The sequence below is a fragment of the Athene noctua genome, chromosome 1 (assembly GCF_965140245.1).
Source record: "Athene noctua chromosome 1, bAthNoc1.hap1.1, whole genome shotgun sequence".
NCBI lineage: Eukaryota > Metazoa > Chordata > Aves > Strigiformes > Strigidae > Athene > Athene noctua.
Window position 1 is genome coordinate 47835746 of NC_134037.1, and position 15537 is coordinate 47851282.

Genomic DNA, 15537 nt, shown 5'->3' on the forward strand with positions numbered 1-15537 from the left:
AAAAGAACTGCAGGCTGCAGAGGGCCCAAATTTGCCTGTCAATCTTTAATTGCATATTGAGAGGCACAAAGTAGGTTGAATTTCTACTGACTTGCTAAAGGCACATGGAGCTTGTAAGAATGCCTTCTGGAGTACCTGGGGCATGAGAACCCACAGCCATTTAGCACAGCAGCACTGCCTATTACAAAATGTTCTGCTTTAACTTAATAAAGATACAATTTAGAACTTTAGTTTTGTTTCAACAGACACAAACATTATTTCAACAAATATACGGTATATTTGAAAACAGATCCATATGACACGACTGCTGAAAAAAAGCCATTTCATTTTCAATATGAATACTTTGCAAAGTACTGGCTGCACATACACGACTATGTATAGCTTGAAAACTTGCGTAATGACGATTCTAACTGTCAAGTGGTAAGTAAAACTTTTGTGCTTAAATAAAAAATAAATAAATGGTGTGTGGTTGAATCACCTGCACCTTCAAGCAGTCAGCTAAACCATGCTATCGCTGAACTTGCTTCTAGCATATATGCCAAGGACAAGCATTGATTTGCCACAGATGGCAGCCAATGTTCACATTTGGAAGCACAAGACCAGGACAGTACTCCTATCGACCCTAGCAGATACAAGTGTAATAGCTTTCTGGCTCATCAGAATAGTTTCATTGGTATACATGAGTGTTTTGCTGCTATAACTGCATCTATAGCTCCTGTTAAAGGACTTTATTTCTTCATTTTTCTGACAGAAACAGTTACTAAAGCAGCTGTTTGAAATGGGGATATAGCCTCAGGCTACTGGCTTCCACTTCCACAGCTATATATACTTTCACAGGTTTTTCTGTGGATATTGCACTGCAATCAAAACAAATTAAAAAAAAAGAAAAAAAGAAAAAAAAATTAAAGATAATGTATTATTTCCAATATAACAGCTCTTGTCTTATGGTCTACCTGATGGTAGTATGTCAGAAACCTTCAACTTTAAAGTAGGTTTTATTTTCAATTTCCTGAGTATTGATTCTGTTTTTTATAAACTGGCAAGTAATGACAGAAGTTGAGTAAGAAGATTAGAGGGAAAAAAAAGGAGATCTGTTAATCAGAGATTAGAAAGTCGTGTGTACTGGAGATGGGAAGGTTTTATATTTTCTGGTTTTGAATGCAATTTTATCTTATTGATGCCATAAAAATGAAAGGCTTATGCCATGTTCAGTTAGCTGTCAGTACTGGGCATTATCATCTTGATTTACAAACTGATTGTGCTTTTTTGGAAAAGCAGGCAACATACGATGCTTTCAAACTAAAAATCAAACAATCCTTTGGAAAAAAAAAAAAGAAACAATGTGTCATGATGTAAAAAAAAAAAAAAATCACTATATTCAAGTACTACAGCAACATTCAAAACTGCTCCATCTACTGGGACTAGAGAAAAATCAAGACAAATTTAATGTGTGAGTATTCATGTGTGTAAGTACTCTTTCTGCTAAGTACAAGATATTTTGAATATACTGGATACAGATGATGAAATCTGGATGCTATTAAAATTCAGTGTAGCATTTTGCTTTATTTTCATGATGCCAAATACAATTTTCAAATTCAAACTATTTTATTAAACACACTGTGAAACTATCTAGATGTTACAAGTGGGAACTGAAGCACAAATGTCTTAAAATATTAAAATCCAGAGAATATAAATTGTATAAAAGTTAAGAAAATGATCCTGGAAACGCCTGTGTTTACAATGAAATTTATGCATGGAACAGTCCTAGGTATGGATTTATTGTGAAGAAAAGATTTAATGGTAAGAGTTAACAGTTTTCTCCTATTATAAAGGGTCACTAAAACATGCATAATGGCTGAGGCCTGTTTCTATTTGTAGAGTGGCCACAGCAGTCATGTTCACATTGCTGAGAATGCAAAGATAATATAAGTGAAATCAAATATGGAAATTCTTTAAAGGTTAGCATGTAACATAATTGCTTTTCATTCGAGATGAAGTTTACATACTATTTATATTCTTGACACTGAAATGCCATATGTAAAAAGAATAACATAATACAGTCTTGCTGTACTTTTATGCTTTGAAGAAAACAGTAGTAGCACCTTTATTTCCTTCTAAATTAAATGTAAATTTCACAGAATCACAGAATGGTTTGGGTTGGAAGGGATCTTAAAGATCATCTAGTTCCAACCTCCTGCCATGGGCAGGGACACCTTCCACTAGATCAGGTTGCTCAAAGCCCCGTCCAACCTGGCCTTGCACACTGCCAGGGAGGGGGCAGCCACCACTTCTCTGGGCAACCTGTTCCAGTGCCTCACCACACTCACAGGAAAGAATTTCTTCCTTATATCTAATCTCAATCTACCCTCTTTCAGTTTAAAACCATGACCCCCATCCTATCACTACACTCCCTGATAAAGAGTCCCTCCCCAGCTTTCCTGTAGCCTCCTTGAAGTACTGGAAGGCCACTATAAGGTCTCCCTGGAGCCTTCTCTTCTCCAGGGTGAACAACCCCAACTCAGCCTGTCCTCATAAGGGAGGTGCTCCAGCCCCCTGATCATCTCTGTGGCCTCCTCTGGACCCACTTGAGCAGGTCCATGTCCTTCTTATGTTGGGGGCCCCAGAGCTGAACACAGCACTCCAGGTGGGGTCTCACAAGAGCAGAGTAGAGGAGGAGAATCACCTCCCTCGACCTGCTGGTCACACTTCTCTTGATGCAGCCCAGGATACAGTTGGCTTTCTGGGCTGTGAGTGCACACTGCTGGCTCACAGTCAGTTTTCCATCCACTACTACTCCCAAGTCCTCCTCCGCAGGGCTGCTCTCAATCCACTCATTGCCCAGCCTGTATTTGTGCTCGGGATTGCCCTGACCCATGTGCAGGACCTTGCATTTGGCCTTGTTGGACTTCATGACATTTGCACAGGCCCACCACTCCAGACTGTCCAGGTCCCTCTGGATGGCACCTCCCTTCCCTCCAGCAAGTCGACCGCACCACACAGCTTGGTGTCATTGGCAAACTTGCTGAGGGTGCACTCAATCCCACTGTCCGTGTCACCAACAAAGATGTTAAACAGTGCTGGTCCCAATACCAACTTCTGAGAAATGCCACTCATCACCGGTCTCCACTTGGACATTGAGCCCTTGACTACAACTCTCTGAGTGTGACCATCAAGCTAATTCCTTATCCACCAAGTGGTCCAACTGTCAAATCCATGTCTCTCCAGTTTAGAGACAAGGATGTTGTGCAGGACAGTGTCAAAACTAGAAAATTACTTAGAGTGATCTGACTTTTTTCTGAAATGTCTGACAGAAAACTACTTTAATATAATACATTTAAAAAAACAAAAGCAATGTTTCTGCCCAAGGCTTGCCAAGAAAATATTAAACAAAACAGCTCACATAAGCTTGTTCTTGTAAATATTTTTGTAACTTATTAATTCCTCCTTCCCTGGCACCTAACTGGAGATCAGTGGAAAAGATGGTTTATCACTGAGTCAAAAACCTTTGTGGCCCCTTCATGGGAGGCTGAACAAACAGCTTTAAGATAGAATCCTGCTAAGGAAATAAAATTATTTTAGATTGAGAGTGTAAATATTCACAGACTCGCATATCTCCCTGGTTAGAATAGTATGTGCCAACGATGATGAACAAAAAATAAAGCTATAGGTAAACTGAGTTACCTGGAATCTCATAGTACAGATACCTAACAGGTAATGAAGCACAGATAAGTGTTAATAACTACTCTTTTGTTATCTATATATTTGGGATGGAGAGCTCCTGCTTCATGAATCTTCTCCTCTACTTTCCAAATCCGCTACTCCAGTAACACCAGATTTCTTCTGAATTCCAAAATACTTAATCTAATACAAACCAGTGTAACAAAACTATGTCGATTATCCGATAGAAATATAGGGAAGAGTTATGTGGATACCAAACTTAGAAGTCCACGTTTTTATCACAGAAAGATGGATGTGTATGTCCCAGTGTAACACAGATACCATGCTGTTCTGTCTCCAAGATCCCCAGTTAGAAAGAAACACAGCTCTCATAACCAGTTTACAGGAAAGACAGCAGTAGGCACAAGAAAACCAACTAGTTCTCTCTTGTAGGTAGAATTCAAAGAAATGAGGGACAACATGCTGATAAAAAAGGGCTGAAAGATGGTTCTGCCCTTCACTCTCTGGTACGAGCAGATATAATGAATGCTCTGTAAATAAGAATATTAAATAGATGAGTGTAGTAACAAATCACCAAAAGTCATTAAGCTAGTGGATCCAGTCATCACAGTCCTGATCCATCATCAAGACAGACCTCCTTTCCTCAAGGTACAACAAACCTACATTTGTTTTTTAAAAATATTTGTGGTGACTGATGATTTAGTACAGAAAATGACAAAAATTTCCCCAAAGTATCTCTCCCTGTTTTTTAACCAGACCTCTGTTCTAATCTCTGCACCTGACTTTCAGAATAAAAGGAAACCATCTTTAGGTACCTCAGGGAAAGCCAGCCTGTCAGTAATAATTCATGAACACTTTTTCATCAATAATATTTAATGCAAGAAGCACCATAACTCAATAGTGATTAAGATCATTTGGATTACTACTGTCCGAAGCACGGTTAGGAAAGTTTTAAAGAAAGCTCTATGGAAAAGCATCAAACACTTTTTCTCAGAAAAATTATAGGTCCACTAGCACGTCAGTTACAAAAGTAACTGAATGTGAACTTCAACTGCTAACTGCAAACCCAAGACAGATTAAACATCTCAAGTACAGATTTACTGAAATGAGAAGGGAAAGCATGAGGGAATTGTACCCCACCTATTTGTATCACTTATTACTTTATACTTCCAACATAACAGCAAGGCTGTTCCCACATGCTGTGTTCCTGTTCATGTTACGGATACTTCAATCCCCAAATGATACTGAAAAAAAATCATTTGGTCTTGCACAATGCTGGCAGATGATAAAATGAAAAGATAAAATAAAAACAGAGAAAAGAAGATATTGAAGAAGACTATGAATGGCCTTGACTACTAAATGGAAACAAATCTTACTATCAAATGACTTTTTTGAGAGACCCATCAGCAGTAGAAACAGGATGACTCCAGTCTACTTTTTCATGTGAGTTGCAAAGATTCACTGATAATTAATTATCAATGGTGATAATTATTTGGTGATAAATATCACGTGAATGAACCTGAATCTTGAACACAACATGGCAAAATATCAATCTGGAACCCCAAATCCCTTATCTTTAATACTATAATAAATTTCTGAATTTTTTGAATGCAATTTTGCTTTTTTCCTGGTTTTGTTTTAGACACACTTTTGCTCCTTTTGAAGTTACACATTGACAATTTGGTAAAAAACTGTAGATATCCCATTTCACACCCACAACATCAATATTTTCTTTGTTACAGTTGTACACTTCTGCCTTCCTTATATACATCAGACAACTTCTAAATGTGTAACAGTTTGCAAGATTATAAACAATTCAAATGCAAAAAAGACCCACATGTCACATCTACAAAATCCTGCAACTGCACTGAGAAATGTTTTGGACAGTTATTCTTAGATAACATGTTCTGAAATTAAAAACTTTAAAAATGAATATTCAGCAGAATAATCACAATTATGTTTTGCAGTGATAACAGGTCTTTTTGTACTATAGCTACAGCTTGCAGTCCCAGCATCATTAAGAGATTCTTCAAATTACTTTTTAAATATCCTTTTCCCTTAGGATTTTCACTTATACCTAATTAGACTACTTACCCCATGCCATGTAATTCCCCATTGCCAAAACTGCTAAATGCTTCAATAAGAAGGAGGAGGGCACCAGTGGAGCAAGGCAGATGTAATGTCATTGGTTAACAATAGAGGTGTGAAGCAACTGCCGTAATTATAAAACTCATTAATTCACAGTGTTTAGGAGAAAAAAAAATCCTTGGCAATAACTCTGTTGAAACGGCAATTCTTTTCAACACTACATCTGATTGAAAAAAACTTTCAATTTACACCTTCAGCAAGACAGAACAGTAATTCCACTAGTAATTATGAAAATCAACATCTGCATAAAAAAGAAAAATTGTCAGCTATAATGGCATCCAGCATTCATACATCTTTTCATCTTTCAAATTGACTCGTGGCATATTTTGACCACTAAGCAATTTTATTTTTAGTCTCATTTTTCTTAAGACTGTAAATGGATAACTTCCAAGACTATATTTCCAGAAAAAAAAAATTAGAAAGATTTAAAGCAAGATTAATGAATTTTAAATTTTACAGTCTCTGCCCAACAGCAGAGTCCTAGGTTTTGTCTGCAACAGAAATATTTGCCGTTTACCTTTGTGCTTCATGGATGCAAGCTGTTTAAATGGATTAGGAGCTCTGACATGAGAGACAGCACTAGGTTCTGCTTCCATCATTCATCTTCCATAAGCTGATCACTAGTTTAGGCAGTGTCATGCAATGTCCCCCATCTCTGCTAGTGCTACTCTAAAACTTTCCCTGTCCAAATTTTCTGAAAAAAATTTCTGAAGTTTCTAGGTAGAGGAAATTTTCTCTAGAGAGAAAAGATTTTAAAGAGACATCAGCTGGAGTAAAGCTTTCACCTTGATTACTCAACATTATATTATTTAACTTCTGTTCACTAGTGGGCATTTATTTTAAAAATTTCAATTATTTTACACACATCATATATAGGAATTGTGGTTGATAACCATTTTGAATTCAGCTGAATACATTGATTTTAATTTCATATAATTGGCAATGTTTTCTGACAACAGAATAACAGATATTTAGGCTGTCTAACACTTTCCATTATAAAAGATTACTGTGGCCTTTATTTCTGAGCTGTAACACTTTGAATGTTTGCAGCAGGTGATTTAAATTTAGCAGAGTGAAAGTCTCTGTACTAGAAAAGTGGCTTTCCTAGTGTCATAAGATGCCGATCAGGTTTTGCTGAGATGCAAACTGTTGAAGAGCACTATTTTTATTTTTCTTCTTGTGTTTCTCCTCAGAGAAGTTTTGGCAGCATGTCAGAATCACAGAACCATTCAGGTTGGAAAAGACCCTTGGGATCATCGAGTCCAACCATCAGCCCTACTCTACAAAGTTCTCCCCTACACCATATCCCCCAACATCTCATCTAAACAACCCTTAAACACATCCAGGGATGGTGACTCCACCACCTCCCTGGGCAGCCTATTCCACTGTCTGATCACTTTCTCTATGAGTTTTTTTTCCTAACGTCCAGTCTAAACCTCTCCTGTTGCACTTTAAAGCCATTCCCCCTTGTTCTGTCACTAATCATCTCTGAGAAAACACCAGCACTAACCTCTCTACAATGTCCTCTCAGGTAGCTGCAGAGAGTGATGAGGTCTCCCCTCAGCCTTCTCCTCCTCAAACTAAACAGTCCCAGCTCCTTCAATCGCTCCTCATAGGATTTGTTCTCCAGGCCCTTCACCAGCTTCGTTGCCCTCCTCTGCACTCGCTCCAGCACCTCGATATCTCTCTCGTATTGAGGTGCCCAAAACTGGACACAATACTCCAGGTGTGGCCTCACCAGTTGTAAGGAACTTTTTGGACTTTTAGTATGTCTCAACATCGCTGTCTCCACGACGACCACCTCCTGACTCAACGTAAAGGAGCAAACACACAGTCCCCGACGAAAACCACATCCGCCCTAGACAAGAACATCAGCAGTCATCTATCGAGCTGTGCCGACGCGCGCGAGCGCATGAGCCGGGTGGAGGGGAAACCGCGGCGAGACAGATTGGCCCCTCGCCAGCACGACCACCATGGACACCCAAGCATGCGTGCATGGAGGACCACGGGGTGGCACCTACAACAGCGAGCCCCGTAGAAATGGGCAGACAAACTGTGGGGACGGGGACTATAAAAAAAGCGGACTGCATACTCCAAAGAAGAGGGGAACCAACTCGGAGCCAGGAACGTGGAGCATCATCGGACCGACAGAACATCGCCGGATCCCCGGTCGTGGTGGTGGTAATTAGTTGCGCCTCTACCGTGTTCTTGCTTAGGGATTCCGACCTTTTCCTTTCTTTTCCTCTCTGTCCTATCGCTCTTATTAGTTGTTATAGAAATAAAGTTCATAAGGTTATTCAGCATCTGACCTCGTTTGTGTCTTAATCTCGCTCTCGGGATTTTTTTTAAGAACCCTCCCCCGATATCGGATCGGGACACCAGTGCAGAGTGCAGGGGGACTATCGCCTCCCTACTTCTGCTGGTCACACTATTTCTAATACAAGCCAGGATGCCGTTGGCTTTCTTGGCCACCCGGGCACACTGCTGGCTCATGTTCAGCTGCTTGTCAATTAGAACCCCCAGATCCTTCTCTTCCAGACAGCTCTCCAGCCACACCTCCCAAAGCCTGCAGCCATGCAGGGGGTCGTTGTGGCCCAAGTGCAGGACCTGGCACTTGGCCTTGTTGAAGCTCATCCCGTTAATGTTGGCCCACCGATCCAATCTATCGAAATCTATGTTAAAACAATAATGAATATAAAGTAACATACCTAAATATAATAAGATGGGACTCTAAATCTTGAAGTTAACACTTGGAAATAAGAATATTAAACAATTTAGGCCACTTGATTAACAGAGACTATAGTCATAAGTGGGCAGAAATAAGTCTTCCTGGATAATATTCAGGCCCTTCTTTTCAAATATGTGTGTGTGTACAAGTGGAGTTATAGCATCATGAAAAAGATTTCGTAGATATAGCTACTCAAAAAAGAAAATGGAGTAAACCCTGATTCTTTTATGATGAGAATGTAATACTACCATGCTGGATTGTACACTGTGTCCCCAGATTTGTACCCTAAAATCTTCTTCCTTGCATTGCACTTCTCTAGTAGTCACTAGACTAACTATATGATCTGGCATTATTGCAGTTTATGACCTCAAGGACTATAAGGTGGCTGGGAGAAGGAAAAACAGGCATTTTAGGAAACAAGTCTTCCCCATATGTCTCCCTCACTTCTTAAAGCTGCTGGATCTTCCAGATTGTCCCAGTGCAAAGTTGTCCCTGGTACAGATTTAGGATGTTGATGCAGTAGTTATTCTGGCATTTTAGTATTATATATCTGACACACTGAGTAAAAAATAAGTATCAGATTTGTATAGATCCTGAACATTATAAAGGGACATAAGAAGAGAAACAGGTGTATACAGTAATTTTGATGTACTGATTAGATGAAACACTTAAAGTAATAAAAACTATTCAGGTACATAAAACAACAAAAAATGAAATTACAGATCAGGGAAGAAAGAGTTTTCTTAATTTGGGGGTGGTTTTTCATATACTTGTGTCTTCAAGAGTGTCGAGTTACCTATGTTTAAGTTAAGAAAATATCAATACTTACTGTCAGAATTAAGAGCAATTCTTCAACGTTGCTTTCAGGTTTCAACTGATCTTTGAACATTCCAATAGTTGGATGCTTCAGATAGTAATAGGAAGCAATGCGGCCGTATGTCAGAGGTTCAATACTACGATTATCCTGTTAGAAGAGGAATCAAATACACATGGTTCCTACAAAACTGTAAAGTATTTTAAGACTACTTTATAAGAAAGAAGTAAAAATGATTTAGCATCATAATTCAGTTGCAACCCCAATTCAGCTTACTTTTCAACCTTACAAATACCTCCATAGTAATATCTCAAGTCAGGAGCATGTATGTATCTTGCTGTTTCCAACATTTAGGAGCATGTATCTTACTGAATGTGGTAAGGCACAGATTAGTCTTACCTCCCCAATTTCAATACAGTAGGAGCATTCCAAATCAAAGAGAGATTTCTCAACAAGGCTTGAGAGGTACTTGTTCATAGTGTCATGGCTCACATCATCCAAGTTATAGTAACTAGACAAATCGAAAACATATGCATTACATGAATACTTTTTACACTGCAGATTTTTAACAATAACATCTTGTAGAAAAACTTACAAGGCTGCTATAATACATGCACATACTTGGAACAGCAAACATCCACATTAAACAATTAACCACAGAAATATTCCCTTATATAGTCTAACAAGTAATTAATGATTCTTAAATGGTTTGTGGGAGTAACCAACATAATACAGGCATGTACATATGGAAAGACGGTGATTGATTCGTCTATTAATAGAAAATTTGATACAAACAGAATTGGACTGGCTGCATTTTGTTAGTGGGAAAATTTTTCCAATTTCATATTTTCCTGATCACATAAGTATGAAAGTGAACAAGCAATATTAACACAATAACAGTATTTTATTCTCAAGAGAAAAGAAGAAAACCCACCAAGGATAGCAACTGTTCTTACATCCTAGAACTCCGAAAATAAAAACTAGGCATATAGTGACATCTCTTGAAAACGTAACCTTATACCAACCCAAATGTTGGTGCTTGTTGTTATATTTCCCTGTAATGTTATTCTCAAAGTTAAAATTACTAAAAAAAGGAATAGGGTATTTGTCAATGTGGTTACTTCACATGTTCATTTTCAGGTAATATTGTTTAGGTAAACTATATATAGTAACAATGGTTCTTAGTTATCTGTTCAAAGGAAAAATGTTTATAAAGTGTGCTAAAACATAGTCATGCCAGCATATGAAAAAGACTCAGTGACTGAAGTCTGTGCTCCTTAACTGTAGAAGTCACTTAAGCTGTATTATAAGACTCTTATTCACACATACTAACATAATTTTAGAGAGTTTTTACCTAGAAAACTCCATATAAAAATGTATTAAAAACTTGTGTTCTAGATTCAACAAAGGTCTCAATTCAGAAAGTAACAAATAAGTTCACTGAGCAATAAAGAAAAACTGAGCATGCTCAGAAAGTTAAAAATTCTGAATTTAAGCAGAGCAATTAAATCATACAATTTCAATGTGGAATTCAAACAAACAAAAAATTTGATCATTTATTGTAATGTTAAAAAGCACAGTAAAAAAGGTTGTCCCTGCTCATTTAATCCTGTAAAATGCTGTTGCACAAGTAACTACTGAGATTACTGCAAGGATGAAAGATGCTCCTCTGTTCATTCCAGCTGCTTTACTACAATTTCCTACTGTTACAATGTACTTGGCATCTCCGCTGGAAACCATACCGCATGCTGTAATGAAGAGTAGGTTCTTTCAGTGTTATTTTGTGCAGGTGAACATCAGGCTGAAAAACAGGGTGCTGAGATTCATTGTAGCTGATTTTACATAGTTACAGCTACACCTGAGTTAGTCTTTTTAACTCCCTTTACTGCCAGTGGAGAGAAAGGCGTGCTTGTAGAATGATATTCATCTGAAGTATTTTATGTATCTGCTTTAGGATGAGGTGAAATGTAATCACTGACTAAAAAAAAGAACTTTAGGCAATCACTTCAGTTGTTAAAACTGTATTTGGTTATATGAATCCCATTCTCATTGAAGCTCTATTTTGTTTACTGTAATGCTGCTGTTAGTGAATTTCAAAAGATGGAATTGCATTTTTATATACTAAAAGCATCCTTCCATGACTGTTTTCTTAACAGAATCTGATTTTCATTATTATTTTCTTAAACAGAGTTGTTAACATTTATCTGTTTGAATAGCAACAGTGTAACTGAGGAAAGCCTCCACGCTAAATAGCAGTACAGTAATTTCCAGATTTTTTTCCCTTGTTATTAATCCCTAATCATGGAGTTAAGTCTCTGATGCTTTGAATGTTCACTTATATTTGGGTAACTATTACCATAAGAAAAAGATTTAAAAAATTTGTTCTGATAGCAGGAAACAGCTACATTACACAACAAAGTATATATATATATGGCAGTGGCGTATTCGACTCTGTGACATATGGGTTTATGACGAGATGATCTTAAATACTTAAAACACAGGTAGTGTCCAAAAACAAAACAGAAGAATTATTTATATTGACTAAAAAGTTTTTTATATTGTAGACAGCCATACATTACCAGTCTTATGCAAAGAAAACTTATTTGCAGCAAAAGTACTCTAACATTGTTTTTAATGCAATTTAATTTTCATGGGTCCCCTTTTAAATTTACTGAAGTAATACCATAATGATAAAAAATGCTCAATATTTCCATCTGCTCCTTTCATTTGCCTGAAATCTTATCACCAAACACATTTTGATTCTCTTTATTAGCAGAAATTACTTTGTAACACCTTGTTTACCTTCTGAAAATAATTGAGCAAATTAACTACATAAGTTGTTTAAGGATGTGAAAAGATTTTCTGGTTTATACATCTAACCCACTAATGATTCATTAATATTTTTCTCTAAATTGAATACAACAATACTGAAATGATTATAATTAAGGCACTTTGTTGTCACGGTATTCAGACTTTCACCGTATCATTTCAGCTCTGTTATTTGCAGGACCACAACACTGATGATGAATACTGATAAAATAAAGGAAGAAATACGGGCAATACTCTGAAATTATTTTTTGAGACTGTAATTTAAGACACTAATCCAAACAGATTTTATCTTGTGCTCTGTCCAATTTGCAGTATTTCACACTGAAATTGGAGTAATAAAAGGCATTACAATGCCTTTTAAAAATTATGTGAATTTGAAAATTTCTGATTTTGGTATTTTTTTGTCAGATGAATAAGTATCTAGCTGCCCAGTGCAAATAAAACAACATAAAGGAAAATCTTAAATGGTTTGTAATCTTGAGTGAAGTGGTACCAGTGTGTTTTAACTACTATCTATAATGGGGTAAATATAATTTTGAGGACACCCACAGGAGCTTCTTGGTCACTCAGCACATTTTCCCCTAATAAAAAGCAAAGCCATTCATCTAGAAAGACTATGTTAAAATCATTAGCAAAAACAGAGGTATCATGGAATTAGACAGTATTTTGAATGCGCAGGCATAAATGCAAGTTGAATTTTGCATGTTGGTATGCTCCAAGTATAAAAACTGCATCGTATGTGAGTTCTTCTATGAAGCTATATTACCTAACTATTTAATTACAGATAAAGAATAAAAACAATGCAGTTTCATGCTCACTGCATTGAATCATCTAGTCATTATTTTCCCTTTGCTATAAACAGACAGCCTACCTTTTTATCAGCACACCATTTCATTTATTTCACAGTGAAGCCCAGTTTCACAATAATTGACTTGTCAGAAGCTCTAATTTATGAGTCTGGGCTCTGTAAGCCTTCTCCTATATTGGACTCAACCTGCACACAAGCAGGGTTGAATATTTACAATGCTGTTAACAGGTGCTGAGTTGTTTAATGATTCTAATAGCCAGAAGCGTACTGAGAAAGCCAGCGGGATCACAATTACAGGCTGTTTGAACACAACAATTACTCGTCCCCTGAGAGGTGTGAAAGTCAAAGGCAGTTTTATCCTAACAGCATCTAGCACATGGGCTAGACAGGCTAACTTCCATTAGTAGTCTGTTGGGAAAAAGCAGTAACAAACCCCTAGGTATCATAAAAATTTACAAAGTATGTAAAATTTAAACAATCAAAAACTGAAGGAACTTTTTATTGTCTTTTAAATAATATATTTAAAATCCCGAACCTTGTAGAGCTTAGCAAGAACAACAAACCATGAAACATGAACTTATTTCTCTAATCTAAGGAAGTGTGGAATTTCATCAGCTGAGAAAGACAGAGAGACGTGCAGGAACATAAAATGTAGATGAAGTTACACAAAACATTTAGGATTTAATGTGAATGGTGGCAATCATTTCCTGTTTAGCTTATGTAAACCTGACCTGAGATCTCTCTGGGAAATTTTTCATCAGCCTTGAAATGATCCTGCTATAACTGTCAATGCTGTGAAGTCATTTGTTACAGCACCATGTTTTTTATGTTCAGATTATGCAGTAGTAATAGTGACACACATAATGAAAATCGGTGGCAGAGTCAGCCAAAAATATTAAAAGAGAAAACTTGCTAGTCGGAAGGCCTTCTGAAACAAAAGCACAAAAAAGATGAATCTACAGCATTCACTTGATAGGAAGAAAGTGTGTTTTCTGAGATTTTCTTCTGAAAGCAGAATTTTGTTATGAACAAGTATGGGGGAAGCACAGATAGTAATTTTTGTAAATCACTGTACTGCAGTCATCAATTGTGTTAACTTTCATCAGCCTGTGGCCTTAAGCAGCTGCCATCTTCAAAACATACCATGGAAATGGTAGTGAGTATATGGCACAACTGATGGACCTTCACAGCCAGAGACCTATGAACCAATGTACCAACTCACTTCTGAAGTTAAGGCATCACTGACTGACCCTGGAGTCTGTGATTGGCTTGCTAAAATGCATTACGGCATGCACAAATGCAGCAGACAGACAGTAATTTCTATCTCTTTGTTACCTGTATCGTATTTTCTTTCATTCATATATTTGCTTATGCCAGGTATGAGAGATACATTGATACCTCTAAACAGTTTTTAGTATATAGTACGCTGTGGTTATTGAAGATCAAAAAAGAGTCCAGATTCTCTGACACTAACAAGAAATTTGCCTCCACATCAGTGCTTCTAATAAAAATATTGACAAAAAGTTTACCTCCTACAATGTGTACACAAGATGAGAAATCAGAGGTAATAGCACATGTAAATTTGCTTACATATTGATTGGACATTTCTTTTTCCTGTAATACAGTCCAACAGATAATTTGTACAGATAATCATATCCAAGAGTAGGAAGACAATAATGTGAATTGGCTTTCTGAATGGACAGATGCAGGGTCTTCAGCTTTGCATTCTCACCTAAGACTGCAGCAGACTGGGGAACAGGCAGTGGTTCAGGGACTCAGCAGCCTGGGGCTTCCCAGTCTGGGAGAATCAGGAAAACTTTATTCATGTGAATAGTCTGTCAAAAGCATGCCATGAACTACATTCCTGTACTTTTCACATCACTGTGACCCTAATAATTTAAAAGGTCAAGTTCTTGTTATGAAATTCATAATAATACCTATAGCTCTTAATTGTGAATATATATATATATATATATACACACATGCATGCAGATCTAAATGTTACTGTGAAAGAAAGAATCCCCCCCGAGAAATATCTGTTTACCAAGTCAAAATTGGTAATTCTTGTAATAATGTAATATTGGTAATTACTGCAGTGTAATATACCTGCACTTTCTTAGCTTCTGTTCTTAGTAGCTACTGCCAAACTTTTCCATTTTATTAATTAATAAAACATTTTTTTCAGGTATTCACAAGGAATTTACACAGAAAACTGATTTTATAAGTGTACATACACACACTCTCTCTCAAATATATTTATAAATACGTAAAACACCGCACATTTCAACAGTGATGTGATGTGTGCTTTCAGAATATCTAAAAATTAACTTTTCAAAGGAAACTTGATTCTGTTTAACTTTTACATATGTTGCAATTTTCTATTTATGTTTTACTGCATATGTATTTGGAAAATGTCATAACGATTTACAGAAAGTGTTTCCCATGGCCCTTTCTCTTTTGTAGAAAGTTGCAGATCATATCTTTTATAAGGGTAAAAGAATGAAATAGTCAAGAAATTTCAGCCAAGGAAAG

General features: G+C 37.0%; 1 protein-coding gene across 1 annotated transcript in view; it reads right to left on the reverse strand.

Annotated features, from left to right (window-relative positions):
* The window catches only part of ASCC3 (activating signal cointegrator 1 complex subunit 3), a 287285-nt gene that overhangs the window by 33603 nt on the left and 238145 nt on the right, over nt 1–15537 (reverse strand). The window contains exons 35-36 of the mRNA XM_074896093.1: nt 9768–9879; nt 9384–9518 (exon numbers count right to left, since the gene is read on the reverse strand). Of these exons, the coding sequence (XP_074752194.1) occupies nt 9384–9518; nt 9768–9879 (247 nt within the window). The remainder of the gene's footprint in view (nt 1–9383; nt 9519–9767; nt 9880–15537) is intronic.